The sequence below is a fragment of the Hipposideros armiger genome, unplaced genomic scaffold (assembly GCF_001890085.2).
Source record: "Hipposideros armiger isolate ML-2016 unplaced genomic scaffold, ASM189008v1 scaffold_159, whole genome shotgun sequence".
Taxonomy (NCBI): Eukaryota; Metazoa; Chordata; class Mammalia; order Chiroptera; family Hipposideridae; genus Hipposideros; species Hipposideros armiger.
This window is the reverse complement of record NW_017731509.1, coordinates 3,472-18,018: the sequence shown is the minus strand read 5'-3', so window position 1 is coordinate 18,018 and position 14,547 is coordinate 3,472. Positions and strand designations below refer to the sequence as shown.

General features: G+C 35.6%; 1 protein-coding gene across 1 annotated transcript in view; it reads left to right on the top strand.

Moving 5' to 3' along the window:
* Window positions 1-11,901, top strand: part of ANO5 (anoctamin 5) — a 65,481-nt gene extending 53,580 nt beyond the window's left edge. The window contains exons 16-19 of the mRNA XM_019651354.1: window positions 1,793-1,998; window positions 3,787-3,965; window positions 5,308-5,413; window positions 8,185-11,901. Coding sequence (XP_019506899.1) covers window positions 1,793-1,998; window positions 3,787-3,965; window positions 5,308-5,413; window positions 8,185-8,406 — 713 coding nt within the window. The 3' untranslated portion in view covers window positions 8,407-11,901. The remainder of the gene's footprint in view (window positions 1-1,792; window positions 1,999-3,786; window positions 3,966-5,307; window positions 5,414-8,184) is intronic.
* Window positions 11,902-14,547: the final 2,646 nt, after the last annotated feature.

Genomic DNA, 14,547 nt, shown 5'->3' with positions numbered 1-14,547 from the left:
CATAAAATCATGATTGAATGAATGGGAAGACCTGTTTGTTAATGATTCTCTGTAATGCATGCATATGATACCTGGTTTGAAATAGGTAAATTTATGACAAATAGAAAGGAGCCTATTTTGTACAGCTGGCTATAAAATTAGGTAGTTCTTGTTTTATGGGACAATAAGGCTGTAATTCTTTGTAACTAATTGTGTAAGTTTCAAATGAATTTGTATATAAATTCATCATAGATTATAACTAAAATTAAAAGATAAAATCAAGATTTCATAAGATTAACTATCATTTATTGAGATGCAGCTAAGAGTTAATTTATTCTGGATGTTTTATATATATTATCTCTAATCTTGAAACATTCTACAGTGTAGTCATTCACTACATTTTATTTTAGAGCAGCGGCTCTCAACCTTCCTAATGCCGCGACCCCTTAATACAGTTCCTCATGTGGTGGTGACCCCCAACCATAAAATTATTTTCGTTGCTACTCTACAACTGTAATTTTGCTACTGTTATGAATCATAATGTAAATATCTTTTTGTTTTCCGATGGTCTTAGGCGACCCCTGTGAAAGGGTCGTTCGACTGCCAAAGGGGTCGCGACCCACAGGTTGAGAACCGCTGTTTTAGAGGATACTGAAACATGGACAGGTTAATTAATTTGCCATGTTCCACAAAGATTTTAGGTAAAGATCTGAATCTGAACCTGGAGGAAAATTCAAGCTGTTTCTACATAATGCTTCCTCTTAATTTTTTATCTCTTGGTTCAATCAAGAAGGTAAGAAAGGAGACAGTTTGTTCACTTGGTTTAGATGACAAAGCTGATTCTTATGAAAAAATTTTAGGAGAGAAGCTGAAATCCAGACATACTTGAGTTTCATCTAAAAATAGAGGACTAGTGGAAGACTCTTTCTTCCTTCAATGGAAAGCTATTCCTGTATCTCTTTTTTTTTTTTCACTCGTGGTAAGCCCAGCTACCATTTGATGATTCTTTTATCCCAAACATTGTTGGAAACAAAAGAACAAAAATGGGGAGAGAAGCTAGCTTACACAGGTGTTAAGTCTAAATGAGGAAAGAGAGTAAAACTTATTGAGAAAGATACTAAGATAGTACAGAGGGTCAGGACTTTAGCAAATACCAAATTCCAGAAAATGTATCTTTCTTTCGCCCACATGAAATTTATATATATTTCTGATGATTTAGATATTCATTTTCTGGTTTATTCTCAGATATCTTGTTTTGTACTGCCTTTTTATGTGTCTGTTTCTTCAATCTTAAGTAATACATTCATTCATAAGGCTTGTAGTTGAGTACTTTTATAAACCCAGCACAGGATGGCTATTGGAAGCATGCAAATGAATCAGTCATTATCCATGATCTCAAAAAAATACATCGAGTAGCAGGACAGAAAAACCTGATTACCCCACTAATGTGGCAATACCAAATGTAAAGGCTAGACCAGCATAGACCTGAACATAGCCTATAAAAAAAAGACTACGTTTTAAGAATATCTTATCTAACAAGAATAGATGCTTTCTTCAGACAAGCAGATCTCAAGAGAAACAGCAAGGACGAAACTGAGCTATGCATACCCTGTTTCTCCTTCTTATTCTATCAAGCAAATAAATCATTCTGCTTCTTATGGGGAGGAGGAAGTGGGCAGATAGAAAGAGGCCTGGAGTGTTTTGCTGGTGCAGATCCTTCCAAAATGAAGGAACTGGCAAGAGTTGGGCAGAATGTTCCTCCACTTCCCCTCCATGAGAATGAACTTACAAATTTTTCTTTTTTTCCACACAGTTATCCAGTTTGGATTTGTGACATTATTTGTGGCCTCTTTTCCTTTGGCTCCTCTTCTTGCTCTCTTGAATAATGCCATCGAGATCCGAGTGGATGCCTGGAAACTTACTACTCAGTACAGGAGACCTGTCGCTGCTAAAGCTCACAGCATAGGCGTTTGGCAAGACATTCTTTATGGAATGGCTGTCCTTTCTGTTGCCAGTAATGTAAGTGGACCTATTTCAGTGCAGGGACTGTATTTTATTTTGTTTCCTTGGGGGTGGGGAGAGTTTATAAAGATAAAACATCCCTAAATTTTTGTGCACTAAACAACATAGAGAAATCTGTGACATGTAAACCCTTAGAAATGCAAGTAAAATTGTAAAGTCACCCTCATCAACATACCATGATACGGTTTCATAGCATGTGACAAAGTGGACAGGAAACAAAACATGGTATAAAGGATTTGGATCATACTATTAAAGCTTGACTATACTCGTACATAAAGTTGTATATTACAAACAGAAAATGCACAATGTTTACATGTTATGTCTATGGAACACTTAAAAAATTAAAAAATGAAAACAAAACTCAGTTCCCAAAAGCAGAAATTGTACAATGCATGTTTACCTACATAATAGTATGAAAACTAAAGTTGATAATAAGATAGTAAAAAAAAAGAACGAATAACCACTTAATATTCACACTTCTAAGTCAACTTTATTATATAAAGAGGAAATAAAATTAAAATTATGGAGAGCACTTAATTAAAATAAAAACTTGTAGGAATTGGCTAAAATCACAGGAAGAGAAAATTTATAGCAATACAGTAATGCCTTGGTTTGTGAGCATAATTTGTTCCAGAAACAAACTACTCATATTGCAAGACATCGCTCATTTACCAAGTTAAAATGTATCGGAAATGTTTGCTTTTCTTGCGGAACAATTGCAAACCAAGCTATTCACAATCAAAGGTTTTACTGTAAATGCTTTTATTATTAAAAAAGAAGCCTGGAAATCATGAGCTGAGCATGTAACTTAAAAACTAGGAAACATGTAAAACTAATCAGTAGAAAGTAGTAAGAACTAATAAAGATATAATCAGGAATAATCAAATTAAAAAACAAACATAAACAATATAATTGTTAAGTAAATCAAGAGTTGGCTCATTGGAAAGACAAAAGAGCAAAACTCCAAAAATCTCAAACAAGAAAAAAAGAGTAACAAGGTACAGGTGAGAAAATTGAGAGACTGCTATGTACATATTTATTCCAATAAATTTTAAAATCTATTTGAAATTGTCACTTTTTTAGAAAATAAAAACTGCCAAAATTTATTCAGCAAGTGATAGACAACCTGAATGGACTGGTAGTAATATTAAAAGTTTTTAAAAATCTGTGGAAAATGTAGATGGCAGAGCCAGATGGTTTTAGATTGATTTATCTGTCTGTTATTTATACTATATAGAGCTTAGGGAAGGATGGGGAAATTCCATTCCTATGAAATCAAACACTGAAATTAATTGCACTGAACTGTGGGAAATTTACCAGCTCATAGTCTGTCTCTCCATTCCCTCCCCACCAATGTCCCCACCCACACACACACACACACACACACACACACACTCCCTTCCACACACTCACACACTCACATACTCACACACTATCCTAGCTTGTGGAGTTGGTCTAGGCAAGTGAATTTGGTTAAAGACCGCTCAACTGTGATGAAGCAATAAGAAATTTAAGAAACAGAAAGGCATGGGGGAAAGAGCATGGTTTTTGGAGGTTCAATTTTCAACTTAGTCACTTTCTAGCTATGAATTCTTAGAATACCAGTCGTATGCTGTAAATGAGCTATTTCATGTTTTAGGCCAAAGACTCATATAGTAACATGATTTATAGTAGCATTTTAATCATTTTGCATCCATATCGCACGTGGAACTAAGAGATACACAAATCAGACGTTTTTAAAACTAGCTTGTGAGCTCATAATCTCCCTCTTGCTTGGTCCTTTAGGCTTTTATTGTTGCATTTACATCGGACATCATTCCCCGCTTAGTGTACTACTATGCCTACTCAACAAATACCAGTGAGCCTCTGAAAGGATACGTCAATAACAGCCTGTCCGTATTCCTCATAGCTGACTTACCAAACCACACCGCGCCTTCGGAGAGACGAGACTTCACCACTTGCAGGTTCCCTTGTTTTCTTAGGTTTAAATTTTGCCCTTTAAACGTACTACTTAAGTTCTTAATTTCCTTCATGCCTTACAATGTAAAGAATTTCCTCAGGGTAATAAAAATCCTGGGTAAATAAAGTGCATCAGTTCTACAATTTATACATTGTATGATTCTGATTTGGAAAAGTCAAACATCCCAAAGTAAGAGAATAGTATGGGTAAATAATATCACTTTGAATTGTTTCTTATTTCCTAAATTTATTGAAAGATTTCTCACCAAAACGTGCCCATTGATCCCAAGTTGTAATATCTATAGATCATACAGCATGATTGTATTCTATATGCATTTAACCTACTTGAATTTAACTATAAGTCCTCAAGAAAAGATAGAGTGAGAAAGAAGTAAAAATATGATTACTTCACCATCCATCCCACTTGAAGGGTTTCTTCCATACAGGGAGTGTGTGAAAATAGATTTGTGAACCTACTGTTTCTACACTTAATGTCTCATGTATTGTGAGAGGATCTTTTCACTCTAGGTTTTAAAGAATATATGTATATAATACTTATAGAATATGTATATAATTATTTTATTATATTTTATTGCATAGGTAGATAGATGATAGATAGATAGAACATCAAAGTCCCTTTACTTAAATCTTAAACCAACTGCTTCATCTTAGATTCTAACAATGAAGCAGAATGTGACAACACAGGTAGACAGAAGACTTGTTAATAGTGCGTATTTGCATATGGAGGCATCAGCATAGTCTTTAGAAAGAGCATGGACACTTGTGCCACCTTTCTTGGTGTCATCACTTCCTGACTAGACTAAAGCATTGAAGAACTTCAATGTCTAACAACTTTGTAAAAAATAACGAGCTTACAAAGTTGAGCACTAGGAAAACTCCAGAAGGACAGTAAGGAAAACAAAAACAATGCCATGTCAGATAAGCCAAGAGAATAGAAATGTTCAACAATATCGAGTTCTAGTCTTGAAAGATCAAATAAAGTGAGGCTTAAAAACATTCCTTCAATTTAATGACAGGACACAATTCGTTACCCTGGGGTGATGGGTAGAACTAATTGTGGTAAGGAGTAAGAAGGGAGGGAATGGAGATGGCAAAATTCATCTTTGAAGGGCAGGAGAGGTTTCCCTGGTGTCTCCTGCTACATCTACACTATGCATAAGCTACATTTGGCCATGATTTTTATCTATACAGGAAAGATAAATGTTTCATAATAGTCATTATCTTACTGTGACTTGACCTTTGTTGTCAACTCTTAAGAGGAATAATAAGAATTTATGCTAGGTCTGTTTGAAGCTACAGCTAATTTTCCTCATTTCTACTTTTCAGGTATAGAGATTACAGATATCCCCCTAATCACGATCAGAAGTACGCTCATAATATGCAGTACTGGCACGTCCTTGCTGCCAAGATGACCTTCATCATAGTTATGGAAGTAAGCCTTTCCTAAGTTTCATTCCAGTTTGTCTCCCTTTAGCCATATATTTCTAAAGGCATCTGCTCAACAGAAAATTAACAGTATCTCAGATTGTTTTCACCGTAATTGTTGTCATACAAAGTACTTAAGGATATTTTCAATACAATGGATTGCCTCTTTTACACTTACTATTGTTGAGGATATCAAGGGGACAAAAAAGAACAAATATTGCCTCATTCCTGGTGATCAGGAAAAGGACAGAGGACCCACTGATTTTACTGACTATCTATTATGTACTGGCTCCAGGGGCTATCATAATAACCTTGTAAGTTAGACTTTATGACTCACCCTTGAAAAAAATGAATCTGAGACTCAGAAAAATTAGGTATTTGGTTTAATGATAATCCACTAATATTAGAACTGGGTTTTAACGCCAGAAGCCTCACTCCCAAGCCTCTGCTCTGTCCACTATATTAGGTTCCCTTCCTTGTGGAATATCTAGTACAATTATGGATGTAAGACATGCAATAAAAGAATTAATACAGAGGTGGTATTTGAGTAAGCTGCAAATTGAATGCTACAAATCATAAGACATGATTAGGCCAATTAGGAAGAGATAAATCAATGGAAGGCACTTTTTTCCTCTACAGTAATGCCTGATAATAGACAAGTCTATGCAAGCACATACAAATTCCAATCCATTTTTGTTTAACTTATTTTATTTTTATCAAGGTTATACATGTAACTAATTTAAAAAGTCAAATAATTCTACATGATGAAAAAGAGAGCAGTCTTATGTAATATTCCTCCCCATGTTTTTCATCTCTCTCTCTCTCAGTTCTTTGTGAATTTATCACTCTTTTGTTCTCACATTTTTCATCAGAAGTTTAGATCACCTTTCAGTCTGGTAAATTGCTCTAGGAATATTTTGATGTTTTGTTTTTGTTTATTTATTATTCTTATTAATTGTTTAATCATCCCAGGCTCTGATTCACCATCATTCTGAGATTTCTCTTCACCTTCTCTTGTACCAAACCCTTTTTTTTCCCTGTAATCTATGTTTCTCCCATTCTTGGATTGCTAGCTTATTTTAAGGAAGCTCATCTTTCAGTAATTTTCTGAGGAAAATATGGGTGATCAATTTTTGAGATCTTGAATATTGAAAATGTCTTTTCTTTCCTTATAGATGATTAATTGGTATACAATTCAAGATTGATAGTCATTTTCACCTGAAAAATTTTCTACCAACTTTATTTATGTATTCTTAAAATTTTTTAAGACATTCCCCTATTTTCTGTCAGCTTCCAGTGTTGTTATAAAATGCAATACCATGCTAATTCCCCAGTCTTTGTTTATGATCTTTTATATACCAATAATCCTTGAGAGTTCTCTCACTAGTCTTTCTTTTATGAAACTTCACAAGGCAGTTCCTCTATATTGGTCAATATTGATTGTTCTGAACCCTCACTAAACCCTGCAGATCTGAAAACATACTTACCCTTCAAGTTGAGAAAACTTGCTTGTATTCTTTCTCCAATAATTTCCTTCTATTCTCTGTTGTATCTTTCTGGAACTTCTATTATTCAGATGTTATACTTCCTCTTTTGAAAATTTAATTATCATTTATATTCTCTTCTACAAACAGAGAGATTTATATCTTTGGTTTTTTTTCCTGTTTTACTGTTCCTTGGCTCTCTTTGTCTCTGTTTTCTCTGTTCCTGTTTTTGTGTTTCAATCTCTTTCTTTCATGTTAGGTACTTTTTTACTTATTCAGATGATGGTTCTTAGCCATCAGCTTATATTTAAGAGTGAAGCAATGAAAGCTAATTATAAGCTTTGTGCGTATACATGAGGAATGCTGCTTGGTGAGTTTCACTGTAGTGTGATAAGGTAGAGATGGGACATTTTCATTTGAGACCTACAAAATTTTGATATCTATAGTTCTAATCTCACAGACTATTTTCCCCAGGGAAAAATCCTTCAACCTCCTGCCTGTCGAACTGTTTCATGGCTGCCTATTTTCTGAGAGCTGAGCAAGGCAGAAGGGACTAGGGATCTCAGAATTCAGTCGGCTGAATTTCACCTAGTTGCCCAGTTTTCAATATGGGCCACGTCTCCATCCTTCACCATCTCTAGTGCTTCCGAGTCCACAGGTTCTGTTTTAATGTCAGTTGTTTCCAGGGTGGGGATGGAGAGAAGTAAAACCTGGGTACAGATGGGAGAGAGGTTCTGAAAATTCAACTGCTTTTTATACACGTTTTTAGCTAGTTCTCTTGTTATCAACTTCATCCACACTTACGCCTTCAGGGTCCTTAATACCTTCTTTCCTGAGCTTTTCTGATGATCTGAAACAAAATTGGTTTTTGTCTTGTTGGTTTCCACCCTCACCGTTTCATCAATTGCAAGTTTAAGTGCCACCTTTCTTTACATTTTTGAGTCTGTTATCGCTATTCCCTTCCTTTGCTTTTTGTCTTTGTGAGTTATACCATTCTTTAAAAATTCCTTTGCAAATATTTTATTAGATTTTCAGGAGGGAGCATAAAGAGTGTATTTCAATAACTGTGTTCAACTGGAATTCCTATATTACATATCGTCGTATATATTTATTGATTTAAAATTGGTTGGTCTCTGTAGGAAAGTTCCAGGACAGGGACCCTATATTTTCCTTTCCTTGTACCTCCTGTGTTGAGCACATTTCACTGAATGAATGAAATGATTTGAAAGAACTGCTTGCTGACCGTTTGGCAATTCTCACCATGCCTCTGACTTTGTTGTTATGTCTCCTGCAGCACATTGTGTTCTTAGTTAAATTTTTGTTGGCCTGGATGATCCCTGATGTTCCAAAAGACGTTCAGGAGAGAATCAAGCGAGAGAAGTTAATGACTGTCAAGATTCTCCATGACTTTGAGCTTAACAAATTAAAAGAGAACCTGCAAATGGATGCTAATGAATTTGCCAAGGAAGTCATGATTCAGGAAAACAAAGTACAGCTGGCTAAATCAACCATCTAGTCGCCATAATGAGCAAACAGCTGGTTGCCTGTCTGGCTTCACGGTTTTCCCTGGGTTGGGGCCGGAGGCCAGAAGCCATGTGTCCATTTTATCCCTTCTTCTTTTTCTTAACTCAGAGTTTTTGTACACTTTTATAGAGGCCAACTTTGAGGTTGGAAGTGTACCACTTGTGTGCTCCATTGGCTGGGTCCTCCCTAGATGTTGATTCCTGGGATTCTGTAAATGATTGTTCAAAGTGCATGTGGAATCAGAATATTGGAAAATCATCGAATGTTGCAGATGCACTGGACCTGTGCTGTCCCATCACCTTCCAGTGCATCTGCACATTTTCATGGTCTTTGAGTGGGTTGTTTTATATCTCTTTTCCATCAAGAAAAGTGTTGGGACAAAAAGTAAAGAAGCGAACGAGCCTAATGAGTCACTTTATTCTGCCATTTTACACTACACAAATGAAAAAACAAAATCAGATGACATAAGAAAACGCCCATATTAAAAATATTGGGTAAATCTCATAGCGACGGTGTGTTTCTGAAATTGTCCTGAATAAATTAAACTTCTGTCAGAATTCCAGGTGGTCCTTCCGGGTAAATGCAGAATTGATTTTTCAAGAGACTTTGGGTTTCAAATGCTTGGATTTCAACAAAAGACCAAGTCAACAATTTAAAGATAACATTTTGGTGACAGTAGTTTCAAAACTAGATTGTCTTGTCTGGAAAAGAACATTAAGTTATTAGATTGCTGAAGGTCTTCACATAAATGAAAGATATTATAGAATAGTAAATGTCTCTTTTTAGTAGTTAAGGAATGCAAGACAATGTATATTGATCAATTTATTGATCTTAATATAAAAAAAGTCTTTGAATTATCTTAAGAAATTACTTGTCTTCTACAATGCCTGTTTTACATTATGAAACCTGTTAGAGCATTATCTATTTGTATAAGTTAGGTACAAGTTCTTTATGAAATTTAATCTCTTTGTTTAAAGCCATCTCAAATCTTTTAATGAGTTTACAATCTTTTCTGTGATTCATCCCTTCATACGTACTCAGTGCCTTGTCCCTATGCCTTTGACACACAAGTGGTATTGTGGTGGTTGATTTGATGTGATGTAAAATCTCAAACGTGAGCCGGCTTTAGAGAAATTGGCAGTTTAACATCAAGAGTTTAATACCAAAAATGGATCAACTAAGTAAGAAGAAGGTGGTAGATTTGATAGCTAATTGAAAAAAATTTTTGTTGACTAGTTTCTCTCATACTTAGTCCTATGCCACATGTACACTAGTTCCTGTTCTTTCCCTTAAAAAATTGCTTCATTTATATTTTTAACACTATAGAGTGAGAGATACACGTCAATTATATATTATTCGAATCTCTAGTTTCAAATTACAGTTCAGTTCCAAAAGAAGAGTGTTTTTAATTGCACATGAAAGAAGAAACTTTATCACAAGATTTTTTTTGAAGTGTTTCATTATTTGATGCTAATATATTTTTGTGGCATTATCAGTATTAAGAACTGAAGATTATGAATTTTCTAAAACCATGAGACAGTTTCCCCAATATTGGCAGTAATGATTTGCCCTCCACTGGGTAAATTTTATGAATATCTTTGTGTAATTTGGAATGATTTCATTATTGAAGCATGATTTCACCTGTGGAGGAGATATATTTCTTGGTTGAGCAAACCTATCAGTATTACTATGAAATAAGCCACCAATGCAGTATCTTTGACTTGTTAAATCAAACTTGGTGTTATTACAATATTGCACATCGTGCACTGCTCATATTGCTTTCTTCCTGGGTGCTAACAAAAATGAGTGTGGAAATTGGTTTCTTAGAGCTGTTAATTTGTTTAGACTAACAGTATTTATAGAGCTAGATTGTAAGAAAATACAATCTTCTGTACACTACAATCTAAACCAACTCAAACGTCCGATTTCTAGGATGTATGGAGAGAATAAGAGAGAAAATAGTTTTTAAGATCAGTTAATAGTTCCTATGATTGGTAGATAGTCTCCTTTTAAAATATTATCAATAAATACCTTGTGTTTATGTTTCAATTTTCTACCAAGATTTTTCCCCTTATTTCACAGATTTTAAAATGAAATACAAGTATTCATCACTTTCCTAAAAGCTTGCCAAAATCCGAAGCCAAATCGACCCAGATAGATTTGCCTTATCTAATTAAACCCATTGATTATTATGAGAGGGCTGAATTAAGAGCACTGACCACGTGTAAGTTGATAGCTGTCAGCATGGCAGATGTTTCTATCATCCAATTAAAACCATAGGGTTTTTTTTGTGGTTTTTTTTTTCAGAAATGTTCAGGAAGCATTTCAGGTTGTTTTTTTTTAAATAATTTTAAGTGCAAAAGCCCAAAAATACATAACTCTTTGCAAATGTCATCTCTAATCCTTGCCTTCGTCAGTTTTTCTTTGAACACAAGAAGCAGAATCCACTTCAAAACATTTATTTTCGAGGAATCCATCAAAAAGAAAATATCTTAATTAAGTGGAATGCGGTCTTATTTTTGCAGCATCTCATGACTCCTCCTGGATTTAGCATTCTTTTATCTAAGCCATGAAGCAAGTTATCAAGGAAAAAAAGGCAAGCCAATGATAAAGAAGAGAAGGGACAGAGGACGGAGATAAAAGAGCTCTCACCTTAGAAACCTGTGCATATTTCCATGGCGATAAAGGTGTGAGGCAGCATCGTGCAGCCGTGGGGGGATAAGAGGGATGTCTCTTTCCTAAGCCATCTAATGAGGGTGAGAGAAAAGCCAGAGATTTCAAGTTGGAAGCTACTGTGTCATAAGTAAAACGGATCCCAAAGTGATTTTATAGTGATGAATGTTATGTGTAGCCCTGGCTCCCTATTGATGGACTCCAGTTGAAGGTGAGGAATTTGTACTGCTCATTCAAAAGAGGAGTCTATTGTTTTGAAAAAAAACTATTTGTTTTTTAATGAGTTGTTATCGTATCAAATAATGTTATTAAGGAAAATAGTGTTGCAAGAAGCACCACCGGCCAGGCTTAGAAGTTTGCTACCATTATTCATTATAAGTATTATATTGATCCTTTGCTAGACAAATTATTACTCTTCTATTTTATGTGTAATAAAAGTATTTCAGTTTTTCCAGCATTATGTAAAAATTCATGAGGATATTAAAAAGAATAGCGTGGTTCAATTGCGTGAGATACCTGCTTTCCTCCCCAAAAAATGTTTGACTCGGTACATCGTTCCTATGAGTGATTGTATGCCATGCTGTTAACCAAGGAAATAAGTTCTGCGTTTTCTTTTCTTTCTTTCTTCCGTGTATGAGTGTGTGTGTGTGAGTGTGTGTAGGAGAGAAAGAGGGCGTGTGAGTGTGCGCGTGTTCACGCATGCGCGCGAGGAGGTGGGTTTGCAGGTTTGCAGGGAAAGCTGCTCTTAAGTAACATGAATCTCAAGAGATTTAAATTCATGCAGTGAATAAAGTAATATTAATTTTAAACTATATTTTCACATGAACTCTAGTTGTTTTTACAATAAAATGTTGATATAATTTTTCTGAATTTGAGTGCTCAAAGAGGTTTATTTTAAGATTGTTTTATTAAAATATAGCTAACGTACAATATTTCTCAGGTGTGCACAATAGTTATTCAACACTTATATACCTAAAGAACTGATCACCATAAGTCTAGCAACCATCTGACACTGTACAACATTATCATAGTATTATTATTATTATTATTATTATTATTATTATTATTATTATTATTTAAGCCGAGCCATCCTGCCACCTGTTGGCAACTCAGCAGCAGCTCAGCTTGGGCCGGGAATTGAACCAGCAACCCTGTTGCTCAGAGTTGCACTTTTGAGCAAGCTCTTAACCAACTGAGCCACTCAGCCAGCCCCTTATCATAGTATTATTGACTATATTGACTATGCTGTACCTTACATACCCATGACTCATTTGTGTTGTTTTTTGGGTTGTTGTTGTTTTTTTCAATTTTATATTAATTTCAGGTGTTCAGTGCAGTGGTTAAGCATTTATATAATCTATGAAATGATCCCCCCAATAAGTCTAGTACCCATCTGACACCCTACATAGCCTTTACAATATTACAGATTATATTTCCCATACTGCACACATTATTGATTATATTCCCCATACTGTATTTCACATCCCCATGATTATTTTGTAACTATCAATTTGGACTTCCTAATCCACTCACCTTTCTCACCAAACCCACACCTCTCTCCCATCTAGCAACCATCAGTTTGTTCTCTGTATCTAAAAGGTTTTTAAATCCTTTTTTGTTTAGGAACATTAATATGCATTACATGTAACATGTTTAATTCATGAAATTACATTTATCATATATAGAGATCTAAATTTCTTGAAATAAGAGGTCAGATGGTCCAGAAAATTTGGAGATGTTGGTAGTTTTTATTGTTTTGCCTCATTATTTTTTTCTACTTTGGGAGGTGATACAGGTGAATATAAAGTCCCAAGGAAGTAACTAGTATGTTGAGATATTTTCTGAATTTTCTTCTAGTCCCATCTTTCCCCTAAAGAAATCCACAACCACCTTCATGGGAATAATCTGGGCTACTTGTGAGAAATGAATGTCCCTAGATCTCTGGGAACAGAGTCTTTGGGAAAGGAGCTTTAAAAAAAAAAAGCTTCAGGGTTACCTTTGGGGAGTATAAGACTGATGACTATTTCATAAAAATGCCAAATTCCCTAACCTAGAGCATTGTTTGTAATAACTCTCAAACATTCATTTATCGTTCCAACCCATTAGGGAAGTATGTCAAGTCATGTAGACTCCAATCTGTAGAATTGCTCTAATTCTGCAGTATGCAGAAGTAGTTTAAATCATGTACCCTAAAAGTCCTAGACCTGTAATTTCTACTTAATTAAAAAGAAGTGGGGGCAGGATAAGATAAAATGTACTTGCTTTTATCAGCATATTCAAGAAAAATGCATACTGGCCAGAAATTAAGGTGAAAGCATCACATTCTAAGTAAAGGAAAACTGAATTGCAAGTAACGTGTATTGCAAGTGTTCTGTAAGACGAGCAAACATTTCTAATACATTTTAAGGTGGTAAACAAGCAATGTCTTGCAATACGAGTAGTTTGTTTCCAGAATGAATTATGCTCGGAAACCAAGGTGTTACTGTATTTGAAAGAACAAATAGATTCTTACATAGAATTTAATCAGGATAGCAAAATGTTGTAGAATAAAGGATTTGTTACAGAAAATAGGCCTTTCGAAATTGTGGAAGGAAGTGGGAAGTAAAGGTCAGGAAGGGAGATTTGGAGAAAAGACACCATTCGGCTCTCCTGAAACACGGCCATAGGTGGACAAATTGGAGCACGTACAGCTATCCAAGTGCTGGCATGAGATTGGGAAGGCAGGCTGGTGAAGAAGTCTATGGAAGCTGTCACTTCTGTGTAGCTACCACTTCTGAGACTTTGCAGCGAAGCCTCATGTATGGGCTTGGGGTCACTTCTGGTCAGGAATTCAGACTTGGAGTGGAAAAGAGTGAGAGCAAGCTTGAGCCCACTGGATGGATGCCTTTCTGTGTGTCCTTCACCATAAGTGGCCTCAAAGGCCTTCAGAGAGAAAGAAGTGCTGCTTCACTTCTGTCTGCCCATTTTGCAAATCTAACCTGACACCATAGAGGAAAAGACTCCTGGGAAATGCAGCTCCACCTCAACCAAGTTGCATAGTACAAATTACCATATAAACAAAACAAAACAAACAAAAAACAACCATTGACTGTTGATCATTTGAACAATGCGATTAAAAAGTAGAATTAATTTGCCTCCATAAAATGTTGTACTCAATGTCATGGTTGCTCACAGGTTGTGAAAGAATTGACAAGGTGCAAAGGGGTAGAAGTCAGAAAATTTATATAAGAAAGGAAACACGGGCAGAGGAGTTGCCTGGGACAGAGTTTAGAGTAGACAGCTGCAGCAGGTTTCTGTTTAGCTGGGGTTTTATATTTTTCTATCCAGGGTCCAGGGTGCTTATCAGCCTGCAGGAGGGCTGCCATTATAGTTGGTTTCCCCTGGGAACCATTCTGTTCCCACAGCTAGCCAGGGGATTCAGAGCCCAGCGATTAATTTTTAAGCTTGTTCCTGTTAACTC